The sequence below is a fragment of the Hemiscyllium ocellatum genome, chromosome 4 (genome assembly GCF_020745735.1).
Source record: "Hemiscyllium ocellatum isolate sHemOce1 chromosome 4, sHemOce1.pat.X.cur, whole genome shotgun sequence".
Lineage (NCBI taxonomy): Eukaryota > Metazoa > Chordata > Chondrichthyes > Orectolobiformes > Hemiscylliidae > Hemiscyllium > Hemiscyllium ocellatum.
This window is the reverse complement of record NC_083404.1, coordinates 94,085,307-94,100,728: the sequence shown is the minus strand read 5'-3', so window position 1 is coordinate 94,100,728 and position 15,422 is coordinate 94,085,307. Positions and strand designations below refer to the sequence as shown.

The window sequence follows — 15,422 nt, the reverse complement described above, 5'->3', positions numbered from 1 at the left end:
AAAATGCATATTGGTGTCATGTTTAAGAGTAATGATTCACTATACTAATTCACTCCCAATCAGTACATCTCCAAAATCAAAAAGACAAAAATCCAAGGTGAAAGACAGAAAATGCTCAGCAGCTCTGGCAGGAACTGTGAAGGGAGAAACATTTAAGGTTGACATCATTTGGAATTGGAAAACGTCAGAGATGTAGGTTTAAACAAATTGCAAAGGCAGTGAAAGGAGAGGGAGAGAGAGAGAACGCGATGCTTGTGACTGGGTGGAGACAGAACAAATGAAAGAACAAAAGGTATGATTATGCAAGGCAGAGAGAAATAGGTCAAATTTCCTACTTCCATGCAATGTCCTAATTTGTTTAAGGATTGCTGATCATGATGTATGTTTAATATCATTCTAGGGAAAGATGATGAGGCAAGCCCCAAGGACCACCTCAGTTGGGACAGCACATGAATCCACATTGCTGGCATTATTCTGCATCGATTGAGCCATCCAACTAAATGAGCTAACTGACACATGGGATGCACCTAGAAGGGATGTAAATACACAGAAAAAAAAGATACAGGCAGAAGAAAAAATGGTGCCACAGATTATGATGTGAGACTGTTGAAGAGAAGCAAGTGTGAAAGGTGATAAATCACCTGTTGAGAAATGAAATGCTGCTCCTTAAAGTGACTGATGACTCTGTGTAGAGATGGATCAGAGGGGAGAATTAAAAAGGATGGGCAAATGGAACCTCAGATTTATATTTGTTGACCAATGGAGATACCTTTTCTTTTCATCTTTCTTTTTCATCTCACTTCTGTAAATCAGACGAGATGTTAATCAGTACACAAGGAACAAGTATGTGAAAGAAGAAATAGAAGTAAATTTCTCCTTTGCATTAAAGCAATGCTTGGGGCCTTGGTCAGTGAACAGATGGGAGGTAAACTGGCAGATGGTTTGCATTTGTATAGAGCTGAAAATGTGTTGCTGGTTAAAGCACAGCAGGTCAGGCAGCATCCAAGGAACAAGAAATTCGACGTTTCGGGCATAAGCCCTTCATCAGGAATGAGGAGAGTGTGCCAAGCAGGCTAAGATAAAAGGTAGGGAGGAGGAACTTGCGTGAGGGGCGATGGAGATGTGATAGGTGGAAGTAGGTCAAGGTGAGGGTGATAGCCCGGAGTGGGGTGGGGGCGGAGAGGTCAGGAAGAAGATTGCAGGTTAGGAGGGCGGTGCTGAGTTGAGGGAACCGACTGAGACAAGGTGGGGGGAGGGGAAATGAGGAAACTGGAGAAATCTGAGTTCATTCCTTGTGGTTGGAGGGTTCCCAGGCGGAAGATGAGGCGCTCCTCCTCCAGCCGTCGTGTTGTTATGTTCTGCCGGTGGAGGAGTCCAAGGACCTGCATGCCCTCAGTGGAGTGGGAGGGAGAGTTAAAGTGTTGAGCCACGGGGTGGTTGGGTTGGTTGGTCCGGGCGTCCCAGAGGTGTTCTCTGAAGCATTCCGCAAGTAAGCAGCTCGTCTCCCCAATATAGAGGAGGCCACATCGGGTGCAGCGGATGCAATAGATGATGTGTGTGGAGGTACAGGTGAACTTGTGGCGGATATGGAATGATCCCTTGGGGCCTTGGAGGGAAGTGAGGGAGGAGATGTGGGCGCAAGTTTTAAATTTCCTGCGGTTGCAGGGGAAGGTGCCGGGTGTGGAGGTTGGGTTGGTGGGGGGTGTGGACCTGACGAGGGAGTCACGAAGGGAGTGGTCTTTGCGGAACGCTGATAGGGGAGGGGAGGGAAATATATCCCTGGTGGTGGGGTCCGTTTGGAGGTGGCGGAAATGACAGCGGATGATACGTTGTATACGGAGGTTGGTGGGGTGGTAGGTGAGAACCAGTGGGGTTCTGTCTTGTTGGCGGTTGGAGGAGCGGGGCTCAAGGACGGAGGAGCGGGAAGTGGAGGAGATGCGGTGGAGGGCATCATCGATCACGTCTGGGGGGAATCTGCGGTCCTTGAAGAAGGAGGCCATCTGGGCTGTACGGTGTTGGAACTGGTCCTCCTGGGAGCAGATGCGGCGGAGACGAAGGAATTGGGAATATGGGATGGAGTTTTTACAGGGGGTAGGGTGGGAGGAGGTGTAGTCCAGGTAGCTGTGGGAGTCAGTCGGTTTATAGTAGATGTCTGTGTTGAGTCGGTCGCCCGAGATAGAAATAGAAAGGTCTAGGAAGGGGAGGGAGGAGTCTGAGACAGTCCAAGTGAATAAAGGTGCTGTGGAAAGTAGGAAGGGTGCCATCATAACTAGGTGAAACAGGGTATGCACAGGAAATAGCCCCTTTGGAATGCTCAGTGGAAGATGTACTGCATAGAAAATTAGGCAGGGGAAGAGAATGAAAGCAAGAGTTCATGATATAGCATGGATGCAGCAAAGGATGTTCTCAATCAGGATACAAGTGAAGAAGATGGAATAGTTACAGGAAGTGATGTGTGAGAAAGTACAGTCAGGGTAGCAGTGTGAAACAGTGTACTTATGGTGAATATTGGTCAATATGGAGACAGAGAAATCAAAAAAGGAAGAGAGAACCAAAGATGGGGAATGGAAAGGTGTGAGAACTTGGAAACAAAGTTAATGAAATTTTCAAGTTCAGGTTGCAAGCAGGAAACTGTACCAGAAAAAGTGGTGAGAGAGAGTATCAGAGTAACACTAAAGTACAAGAATTTTCCATCGATCCCACGGAAAGGCAGGCATAGCTAGGGACCATATGCATTTGATAATGTGAGAACAAATTTAATTAAGTGGAGGAAAACAGCAGTGATTGAAAACTAGTTAGGTGTCCATTCAAGCAAATTGTGAAGAACCTACTGACTGCTCTGCCACAGAATGGTGGTATTAATTGATTTGTCATCCAAGGTGAAAAGGAGACGGGTTGGGTCCAGAAACTGTTAAAGTGGTAGGTGGAATTACTAGAGTTTGAAAGTAGGTGGAAAGCTTTTCAACACGGCAAACAAAACTTTAAGTCAAATCAGAGAAAATAAATCATCTCTGGGGCATGAACAGGTTGAAATGATTGGTCTCCTAAGGTAATTCTATGTATGTATCTTGGGAAAGAGATAAGTGAGAGGTTTGCAGTGGGGAACAATGAGGTGGGAGGCTGGAAGGAGGAGATCTTGAGAGGAGATGGGACCATATTGGAAAATGATAGCTTGACGCTTTGTCGGGAGGCCTTGGTCAAGGAGCAGATGTCAGGATTAGCACACAGCTTCCACTGGGTTCTTTTAACAAATACAACGTCACCTTTTTCAGCAGGTTTGATAGCAACATTTGCATTTGATTTTTGTCTGCTGTATTCTCTGCTACTGACTGCTCCCGTTGTGCAAACTCAGTCCTATTTTACCTTGCACTTCCAAGTCTAAAATCTTACCAACAAATGCAGTTAGGCTAATCAGCCTACAGTTTCCTATCTTCTGCCTTCCTCCCTTCTTAAACAGAGGTGTTACTTTGGCCATTTTTCAGTGCTCTGGGACCCTCCCTGACTCCAGTAATTCCTGAATGACCATCACCAATGCTTCCAAAATCTCCTTAGAGTCATAGAAATGCACAGCACAGAAACAGACCCTTCGGTCCAACCCATCCATACCGACCAGATATCCCAACCCAATCTAGCATCCAGCACCCGGCCCATATCCCTACAAACCCTTCCCATTCATATCCCCGTCCAAATGCCTTTTACATGTTGCAATTACACCAGCCTCGACCACTTCCTATGGCAGCTCATTCCATACACATACCACCCTCTGCGTGAAAAAGTTGCCCCTTAGGTTTCTTTTATATCTTTCAACTCTCACCCTAAACATATGCCCTCTAGTTCTGGACTCCCCATCCAATGCCCCTCATAATTTTGTAAACCTCTATAAGGTCACCACTCAGCATCTGAAGCTCCAGGGAAAACAGCCCGAGCCTGTCCAGCCTCTCTCTATAGTTCAAATCCTCCAACCCTGGCAACTTGTAAATCTTTTCTGAACACTTCCAAGTTTCACAACATATTTCCGATAGGAAGGAGACCAGAATTGCACGCAAAATTCCAACAGTGGCCGAACCAATGTCCTGTACAGCTGCAATATGACCTCCCAATTCCTGTACTCAATACTCTGACCAATAAAGGAAAGAATACTAAACGCCTTCTTTACTATCCTATCTCCCTGCGACTGCACTTTCAAGGAGATATGAACCTGCACTCCAAGATCTCTTTGTTCAGCAACATTCCCCAAGACCTTACCATTAAATGTGTACGTCCTGCTAAGATTTGCTTTCCCAAAATGCAGCACCTCACATTTATCTGAATTAAACTCCATCTTCCACTTCTCAGCCCAGTGGTCCATCTGGTCAAGACCCTGTTGTAATCTGAGGTAATCTTCTTCGCTGTCTTCTACACCTCCAATTTTGGTGTCATCTGCAAACTTACTAACTGTACCTCTTATGCTCGCATCCAAATCATTTATACAAATGACAAAACGTAGAGGACCCAGCACCGATCCTTGGAGCACTCCACTGGTCACAGGCCTCCAGTCTGAAAAACAACCCTCCACCATCACCCTCTGTTTTCTTCCTTTGAGCTAGTTCTGTATCCAAATGGCTAGTTCTCCCTGTATTTCATGAGATCTAACCTTGCTAATCAGTCTCCCATGGGGAACCTTGTCGAATGCCTTACTAAAGTCCATATAGATCACATCAACCAGTCTGCCCTCATCAATCCTCTTTGTTACTTCTTCAAAACCACAATCAAGTTTGTGAGATATGATTTCCCATACACAAAGCCACATTGACTATCCCCAATCAGTCCTTGCCTTTCCAAATACATGTACATCCTGTCCCTCAGGATTTCCGCCAACAACTTGCCCACCACTGACGTCAGGCTCACCGGTCTGTAGTTCCCTGGCTTGTCCTTACCACCTTTCTTAAACAGTGGCACTATGTTAGCCAACCTCCAGTATTCCAGCACCTCACCTCTGTGACCTTGTCTTTCAGAAGTCTAGGATAGTCCTTCTGGTCCAGCTTATGAATGCACCTTCAGACCTTTCAGTTACCCCAGCAACTTCTCCTTAGTGATGGCCACTACACTCACCTCCAACGCCTAACTCTTGCAAGTTCTAGTATGCTGGTGTGTTCCACTCTGAAAACTGATGCAGAATATTTATTAATTTCCTCCACCATTTCTTTGTTCCCTGTTACTACTTCTCCAGGCTCATTTTCCAGTGGTCCGGTGTCCACTCTTGCCTCTCTCCCATCTTTGAGATAGCTAAAAAAAAACCCTTGCAATCTTCTTTTATATTATCAGTTAGCTCACTCTCAGATTTCATCTTCTCCCCCCTTATTGCTTTTTTAGTTATCCTCTGCTAGTTTTTCCAAGGCTTCTCAAATCACTGGCTTCCCACTAATTTTCACCACATTATGGCATTTGTTTTAACTGACACAAAAAAACCTAGAAAACAATAACATCTCAAGTTTATGAGCAAAATAAATTAGCCATGCACCAAAAGCTCCAGATGTTCAAGTTGATATTTCATAGTCTTTAAAGCCAGAAAACACAAAGCTACAAGTTCTGTATGAAGCCACCTTATAATTGGCCTATTAGTATGAGTGTGGGTTATAAGCATCCAATGGCTAAAGAGTAGCACTGTCATTGTTGAAAGAGTATGTAGAAATCACTATTTTATGCAATCTATTTAAACTATTCAGTTTAGCTAGTTGACAGAATGCTTCTTCTGTTGCTATAAGTCTCAATTTCCGACAGAATGTGGTCATCATTTTGTCTCACCGCAATTAAGTTGCTATTCATTTTGAAATATTTGTTACAACATACTGATATAGCCATGGAATTATTTGAATGCAAGAAAAGTGCAGTGCTAGAAACCTAGGCTGTCAATCTGAATTCCCAATTTGGGGTGACTTCCTTTGCTCTGCTCTGAAAAATCCATGGAGTATTATTTTACATCAAATCAGGATTGGGCAACTGGGCAGATGCTAGATGAAGCATTTAAAGAGCCATAGGTGACTAATCCTGAGCAGTGTCTTTGGCTGCACATGGTTCATCTGTTTCAAGTAAATATGAGGGATGATGGTTTAATAGTAATGTCACATCACTAAAAATCCAGAGTCACACCCTCAGGTCATTGGTTCACATCCCACTTTGGCAAATGTTGGAATTTACATTCAATCAAAATCTGGAATTAAAAAAGCTACTCTTAGCAATGGATGACTATGACAGCTGTTATTAATTCTTGAAAAACCTAACAGATCTAACTTGGTCTGACCTACATGTGACGCCAGATGCACAACTAGAAACAAGACCAGGCTCAGAGGACACTACTACTCCACCAGGATGCAAAGTGAGGAATTTCAATGTCCATCACCAACAGTGGATCAGCAGCAGGACTACCAGAGCTAGTCAGGTCCTAAAGGACAGCTGCTAGACTGAGTCTATGGCAGATGGTGAAGGAACCAAGAGGGAAAAATATACTTGACCTGTCATCCCTGCCAATCTGCTGGCATAAGAGTAACAATAAAAATTATCACTGTGCAGTCCTTATGGAGATGAAGTCCCACCTTCACAGTGAGAATATGCTCCATTGTGTTGGGTGGCACAATCACTGTGCTAAATGGGACAGATGTTGAACAGGTCTAGGAACTCATGGTTGGCAATCCTTGTGGGCCATCAACAACTGCAGAATTTTACTCCAGCTCAATCTGCAATCACAGGGCTCGGCATATCGCCACACTCTACCATTACCATTAAGACAAGGAATCTATCCTGGTTCAATTCAGCGTGCAGGTAGGCATGTCAGGAGCAGTACCAGGCATCTTTAAAACGGTGCTGTCAACCTGGTGAAGGTACCAAATAGCACACGCAGCAAGTGACAGACAGAGGTAAGCAAGCCCACAACTAAACAGATCAGATTTAAGCCCTGAAGTCCTGCCACATACAGTCATGAATGTTCGTGAGCAATTAAGCAACTCATTGTGGAAGAGGCAGCTCCACAAATAACGCCAACCTCAATGATGGAAGAACCCAACACAATCGTGCCAAAGATAAGGCTGAAGTACTTGCAGCAATCTTCAGGCAGAGTGCAAAGTAGATGATCAGCCTCAGCCTCTTCCAATGTACATCAACATCAAAGAAACCAGTCTACAGCCAGTTTGATTCACTCTAGAAACTGCTTTCAAGAAACAGTTTAAGGTAATAGATAATGCAAAGGCTATGGGCACTGATAACATTACACAGTTTTAAGAATCCCTGCAGTGTGGAAGCAGGCCATTCGACCCATTAAGTTCACACCAACGCTCTGGAGAGCATCGCAGCCAGAATCACCCCGGCTCTAACTGTGTAAACCTGCATTTGCCATGGCTAATCCACCTAGCCTGCACATTAAGAGCAATTTAGCATGGCCAACCCAGCTAACCTGCAGATGTTTCAATTGTGGGAGGAAACTAGACCACCAAGAGGAAACCCACACAGACATGGGCAGAATGTGTAAACTTCACACAGACAGTTACTGGAGATGTAAATAAACCAGAATTCCTGACACTAAGGCAGCTGTGCTAACCACTGAGCCACCATGTTACCTGACTACAGATGACTTGAGCTACTAGCCAAGCTCTTCCAGCAGAGTTATAAAATGGCATCTGTCAATTTTGAAAGTTTCTGAGGCATGTCCTGTAAATAAAAAGGACAAAAATCGAACCCAGTCAACTACTGCCTCAACAGTCTACTTTCGATCATCAATAAAGTGATAAAAGGTATCATCAGATGTGCTATCAAGCAGCACTGCTCAGCAATAACCTACTCACAGATGTCCAGCTGAGTAACTCAGCTGTTGACCTCACTACATGGACAAAAGTGCTGAATTCCAGAGTAACAGCCTTTGACTTCAAGGCTGCATTCGACCAAGTTTGGATCTAGGAGCCCAAGTAAAACTGGAATCAATGTATAGGGGAAAACTCTCTGCTGGTTAGAGTTGTAACTGGCATATAGGAAGCTGAAAGAGGTCAATCATCTCAGCTGCAAGACATCTCTGCAGGAGTTCTTCAGGGCAGTGGCCTAAGACTAGCCAGTTTCAGCTGCTTTATCAATGACCTTCTCTCAATCAGAAAAATCACTGCTGAAGACTGCACAATGTTCAGCACCATTCATGCCTCCTCTAACACCGAAGCAGTCTGTGTTCAAATGCAACAATATCCAGGCTTGGGCCGACAAGTAGCAAGTAACATTTGCACCACACGAGTGCCAGACTGTGATCAGCACCAACCTAACCACCACCTTGACATTCAATGGTGTTACCAGACCTATTATCAACATTTTGCTTCTGTAATCTTGATCATCAGTAGGGGGGGGTCTTAGTGGGAAATAAATGACGGGAACTTTAAAATCAAGGCAAGCATTATTTGACCAGGAACAAGTGCAGGGCAGTGAGCGGAGCAAATTTAGCGAACTGGATTTAGATTAGATTAGATTACTTACAGTGTGGAAACAGGCCCTTCGGCCCAACAAGTCCACACCGACCCGCCGAAGCGCAACCCACCCATACCCCTACATTTACCCCTTACCTAACACTACGGGCAATTTAGCATGGCCAATTCACCTGACCCGCACATCTTTGGACTGTGGGAGGAAACCGGAGCACCCGGAGGAAACCCACGCAGACACGGGGAGAACGTGCAAACTCCACACAGTCTGTCGCCTGAGTCGGGAATTGAACCCGGGTCTCAGGCGCTGTGAGGCAGTAGTGCTAACCACTGTGCCACCGTGCTGCGTTTAGTGCAGGCTCAGAGACAAATAGCAGAGTGTCAGATGACTTCATGTCGATAAGAGTTGAATGTGGGAGAACAGCCAAGAGTGTGTCTAAAAGTCATGTTTAGAGGCAACCAAGGCATAAAGAAACATTTCAGCAGCAGATGAGAGCAGCGATAGGAATGAAGTTGGATGGTGTTACACAAGTTGAGATACATGGTCTTCGTGATGGCACAGGTATGTTGTTGAAGCTTATACTGGGTCCAAACCTGGCAACAAAATTGTAAACAGTTTAGTTTAGTCTCATTGTTAGAGTGAAGGAATCATTTCAGTCTTTAAAGAACAGATTTTAGAGTAGAGAGTGAACAAAGAATCCAGTATTAGGTACCATATAAGCAGCCTGAAGGTTTAGCAGTAGCTGAGGAAGTGAGATTCAGGTAGAGTTGCCAGTAAAAAAAAGTGACAGCATCCAAGTAAGCACAATAAATATGAACAAACAGGATGGAATAATCTCACTGCAAGAATACTGCGCAAGCACATTTTGTGCTTGCCGACTGAAAGTGTGTTTTGAGGTGTCAGCATAACTTTGAAACTAGGGCCTCTGAATGACATCACTGAAGGGCAGCATGCACCTTACTAACAAGAAGGGACTAAGGGGGATTCCCAGGTAATAGTGTGGGAACTAAGACAAGCCACTAGAATGGATACTCTAGCTATAAACAAACAAACCAAAAATAAAAGACGGATATGAATGGAACCCAGGAGTGCAGTCCAATACAGCAGACAACAATGAAGACCGACATTGAAAGAAGACATATTATTAGGTGTGTCAAGACTGCAGACATATTAAGTAGGATGATCTAATAGAATACTTTAAAAGGGTAAGCAGGACAATATATAGAATAACCAAAATTATTGGTTTCAAAATTGACTGAGGAAAAAAGTGTGCTGATACAAACTGCTGTAAGATATTTTTTAATCGACCAATTCTGAAAATGATATGACATACTTCTAGAACAGGTGGGACTTGATTTTGGGCGTCCCGGTTCAGAGACAGATACTTACGACTGCACTGCTACAATTCACATAAACTTAAAATAAAACACCTAGCAGTCATAAAATATATCTGTTTAGCAAAACCATATAATTAGCTTGAAGTGTCGAGAGAAGTTCTACTTACCACTTAAGTCAGCAATATGATTGTACGATAAATTCAATCTCGTTAAATTGATAAGTCCTTTAAGACCTAAAGAGAGAACAGTATTTTTCAAATGTTATTGTTAACAGCTTTTGTATAGAAACACATCATGATAAACATATCCACATAAATTGCAAATTCATGTGCAATACTCTTGCACACAGGCAATTTATAAATTGGAAATTCCAGTTACAAAATAATTGTTTAATTTTACTGCTCTGAAACCAGAAGCTAAGTCCCAGCGGAGCAACACATTTACAGTCATGATTGGTGGTGAAATATAGACTGTCAATTTTCATGTCCATCGTCTGATTTTAATACTCGAGAACACCATGGACTAACATGGTTCTAAAACGAAATATGACAAGGTGGCTGCTGTGATCACCTCACTACTGATTGATACACATTGAGGAAGCCAATTTGAAATAAATGAAAGACTGTTTCCTGACACGCCCAAAAATTCACATCACTTTTGTCTGTAAAAAAAGATGATAGCATCCAAGTAAGCACAATAAATATGAACAAACAGAATGGAATAATCTCACTGCAAGAATAATGCGCAAGCACATTTTGTGCTTGCCAACTGAAAGTGTGTTTGAGGTGTCAGCAGGCATTCTTCAAATTATCTGAACTGAAATTGCCATTTTTTCTGAAGACATGGAAATTAGTCAACTGAGTCGAGTATCATGAAACTCCTTGCATGAGAAGTTTCACATATTGAACATGAAAAGGTTGCCTATAAATGTCAAGCTTGGAAAGACAATGGAGTCAGACTAGGCAATACACAAATCAACAATGTTTCCTTACTTCTTGGTAAAGAAGCAGAGTGAAAAAAAGAAAATGAGCTTGTGAAGGATTGGAAGATATTCTCTCTACCACCTCAAGATCTTGAAAGCCAGCACCATCGATAAAAAAAATTGGATAAACATTCATTTATCTGGAGTTCAAGGACCCCACAAATTTCATTACTACTAAGGAAAGACTTTGGCTAAACAGGCATGGTCTCAGGTTTACACCTAACTACAACAACTCAAGCACTCAAAAGGTCTTTTTAAGCTGGTTATATTTCATTTCATTACTGTTTAAATGTTATATTTGGGTGCATGTTTGATGTCACATTTTGTGTTATTTTTCCTCAGGGCCAGCAAGGAATAAAACTAATGTTGTGGTTCTGTTCACCGAGCTGGAAGTTTTTGTTGCAAACGTTTCGTTCCCTAGCTAGGCGACATCATCAGTGTTTTGGAGCCTCCTGCGAAGCGCTTCTTTGATGTTTCTTCCGGTATTTATAGTGGTCTGTCCTTGTCGCTTCCGGTGGTCAGTTTCAGCTGTCCGCTGTAGTGGTTGGTATATTGGGTCCAGGTCGATGTGTTTGTTGATGGAGTTTGTGGATGAATGCCATGCCTCTAGGAATTCCCTGGCTGTTCTCTGTCTGGCTTGCCCTATGATAGTAGTGTTGTCCCAGTCGAATTCATGTTGCTTGTTGTCTGCGTGTGTGGCTACTAGGGATAGCTGGTCGTGTCGTTTCGTGGCTAGTTGATGTTCATGTATGCGGATTGTTAGCGGTCTTCCTGTTTGTCCTATATAGTGTTTTGTGCAGTCCTTGCATGGTATTTTGTACACTACATTAGTTTTGTTCATGTTGGGTATCGGGTCCTTCGTTCTAGTGAGTTGTTGTCTGAGCTTGGCTGTTGGTTTGTGTGCCGTTATGAGTCCTAAGGGTCGCAGTAGTCTGGCTGTCAGTTCTGAAATGCTCCTGATGTATGGTAGTGTGGCTAGTCCTTTTGGTTGTGGCATGTCCTCGTTCCGTGGTCTTTCTCTTAGGCATCTGTTGATGAAGTTGCGCGGGTATCCGTTTTTGGCGAATACCTTGTATAGGTGTTCCTCTTCTTCTTTTTGCAGTTCTGGTGTACTGCAGTGTGTTGTGGCCCTTTTGAATAGTGTCCTGATGCAGCTTCGTTTGTGTGTGTTGGGGTGGTTACTTTCATAGTTTAGGACTTGGTCTGTGTGTGTTGCTTTCCTGTATACCCTTGTGGTGAATTCTCCGTTCGGTGTTCTCTGTACTATCACGTCTAGGAATGGGAGTTGGCTATCCTTTTCTTCTTCTCTCGTGAATCGGATTCCCGTGAGTGTGGCGTTGATGATCCGGTGTGTTTTTTCTATTTCAGTGTTTTTAATGATTACAAACGTGTCATCGACATATCTGACCCAGAGTTTGGGTTGAATTTGTGGTAGGACTGTTAATTGGTGTAATATATTTTTGTGCAAAAAATCACTTAAACGTATTTGTTGCAACTGACCAAGAGGGAGTTGATTTCCAAGAAGATGAATCTCCTCTTTGTAACAAGATACTTATACATCCATAACACATAACTGCACATTAGTAGAGTGAATAAAAATGGTAAATTTGGAATCAAAGAGACTTTTTTTTATACAATGCAGTGATGTACTGCAAGAGTTTTATACAAGAGTTTTCCAGTGCAGATGGCCACTTGACATACCGTGCCAAGCAATGCTGTCTGAAAACATGATCTAGTGGGAAAAATCTAACACTATTTAAAATATCGTAAGCCTTTCTAACCTGGGAACCTTGTCAGGTTTATAAACAACTGCCTCAGGTCTAGCAAGAAGTCAGCTTCTCAAGTATCTATTCCTAATTGCAACCCTTCAATTCCTGCAATACTTTAGTTAAATGCTGTTCCACCTTTCCTCTTTTTAAATGTTAATTTTACAATAAGGTGCCCAAAACTGTCATGGTAACATTACAGCTAATGGTAACATAAAACAAGGCCTGAAGTAAAGAAAGCAAAGCAGAATCAGCACATCTCAACAATATGATAACTGCAAGTGTCATTCACAAACCTTCTACTTTGGTTATAAAATTACAGCTTAGATTTAGTGTACGCAAGGCCACCAAACTGTCCAGTCCTTCAATACGAGTAATCTGATTGGAGGAGAGATCAAGGTGTTGCAGCTGCCGCAACTGGCTAAGACCTTCAATTCTGGTGATGTGATTGCAATGAAGATTGAGTGTGCGAATCGTTAGGCTTAAAGGTACCTCTAGCAAGCTAGGAAAAATAAAAAGAAAATTAATTTGCATAAATTCTGGATTTCTTTGTTTTATAATAAATATTGGAAACACCGAACAATACAAGGAATCAGAGAAAATAAGTTAGCATGTTAAATTCACACCAGTCATCAGAATTTATTTCAAAAATCTTATTAACTTATTAGTGTGTGTGTATATATATATATATAGAATTAGACTATTGAAAATTAGAATTTTAGGTAAACTTAATTTGTAAAGTGAGGATATATGATCTTTGACAGGGATATGTTATTACTTCTTGAATATATATAGATAGATATATATTTGACAAGAAAATTAAATGAAATGCACAAACAGTCTTTTTGTAATGGGTCTGTCTTCACAACAGCTTATATAAAGCATAAAAAACGCAAAATGTTGCAAATAAAAAGATATGTACTTTTCAAAAGATTATTTTCTAATTTAAACACCCTACCCCTCAACACCCTTAAAAGGGGCACACAGCAGTTTTACCAAACGTCCAAGTATTCCTCATTTTCCCATGTACCTCACTGTATATTTGGCTGTTAAGTATCTTTGATCATTTTTCAGTTTAGAAAAATCTCAAACACAGAACTGGAAAAAAAATCCTGTTCATGCTGCGAAATCAAATCTTTAGACATTAGTCCTCTCAATTAAATATTTTGAAACAAGTAAAGAAACATCATTAGATTGTAAAATTAACACTGAAGTTCACAAAATATCTTCTGTTTTATTTGGAAAATTTGTACAATTTTGAAAGTAATTTTTTGGGTGATTTTAATCAGCAAGTGGTCTTATCTTTGCACTCATTGTTTGTTTTAAATCTAAAAGCAAGATATGTATTTCTGCAAGCTACAAGTTCTATTTATATAGAATTCTTTGAGATGGTAACAAAGACACTAGACAAAGGAGAACCAGTGAATGTGATCTACATGGATTTCTAAAGGCCTTTGACAAGGTGCCACACAGGAGACTGCTGAATAAAATGACAGCCCATGGTGTTAGGGGCAAGGTACTGGCATGCATAGAAATTTAGATGACTGACAGAATAGGGATAAAGGGCCTTTTTTTCAGGACGGCTTTGACAAAGGGTCAGTTAGACTCGAAACGTCAGCTCTTTTCTCTCCTTACAGATGCTGCCAGACCTGCTGAGATTTTCCAGCATTTTCTCTTTTGGCTTCAGATTCCAGCATCTGCAGTAATTTGCTTATATTAAGAGAGTACATGACAAGGGTGACAAGGAGAAAAAGCACAGACGTTGAGCAAGTAATGGAATTGCTAGGGTATGTAGACTAAGGACGGAAGGGAACTGGGAAAATAGAGACAATTGAAATCTTAGCCTAAGGATCTTTCTTTAGCACCACTTCAAAAAAATTTATTTTGACCTGGGGGTTATCAGGACAACTTTTAAGAAATACCAAGTAAAGTCATTTTCATAAATCTTGTCTTCAGAGCAAGCAAGTCATAACAAAAATGAAGGATTACAATGCTTTAAGATTTATGCAGTTAAATAGTCAGGAGTTGAATTAAAGAAAGCAAGCTTCTGGAAATAAATTAACATCACAAAGGCTGGCAGAACACAACTGTAACATTAAAGATTCTGGGCTGAGAAATAATTAGAGACAGGTGTGCTTGGGCAGGGGTGTGTGTGAAAAGAAAATGGATAACAACAGTGAAGGGAAATAAAGCAGATGAGGTATAGGAGGTTGACTCAATTGTAGAAAAAAAATCTGAGGAATGTGTACAAGAGGCAGAAATAAATATGATGGCCGAAGAAACTCAGCAGGTCTGGCAGCATCTCTAGAGAGAAGCAGAGTCAACATTTCAAATCTGAAAAGATCATTATTTGGAACCAAGAACGTTTAAGAGAAAACGTAATTTATGTAAAAAAGGGAAAAGGATTTGGGCTGTACAACTAGGTAATAGGGGTAAAACATTTTTACGAATGAAAGATATATATTACATGACAATATTGCATTGACACAGTATACAGTTACAGAGTATAAATTCAAAATTGTACACTTTACTTCAAAAGTGAAATGGAATTCAGAGGTCAGATGTCCTTTCTTTTCCTATCTATGTACAAAAAATTAAACAGGACCTCAATCTAATTATTACAACTGGACATATGAAAATTTCAAGACATACCTTGGATATGTCAATAAAATTCAATAGACCATTCCTGTGATTGTTTAACTTTTGGAGAAGGGGAACTCAAACTGTTTTAACAACACCATTTTCAAGAGTCATTTTCTACCTCTACCTTCATCTTGGATGGTTCACTGGCATATTTGAACTTGATCAAAATTTAGCTGATCAACTGTGAGTCTAACATCATTACCGTATATACTCGTGTATAGGTTGACCTCGTGTTTAAGTTGAGCCCATATTTTTGGCCAAAAA

The 15,422-nt window shown here is 41.6% G+C and overlaps 1 protein-coding gene across 1 annotated transcript in view; it reads right to left on the bottom strand.

Annotated features, from left to right (window-relative positions):
• Positions 1 to 15,422, bottom strand: part of lrrcc1 (leucine rich repeat and coiled-coil centrosomal protein 1) — a 194,609-nt gene that overhangs the window by 165,147 nt on the left and 14,040 nt on the right. Inside the window, exons 3-4 of the mRNA XM_060824397.1 lie at positions 12,812 to 13,017; positions 9,935 to 10,000 (exon numbers count right to left, since the gene is read on the bottom strand). Coding sequence (XP_060680380.1) covers positions 9,935 to 10,000; positions 12,812 to 13,017 — 272 coding nt within the window. The remainder of the gene's footprint in view (positions 1 to 9,934; positions 10,001 to 12,811; positions 13,018 to 15,422) is intronic.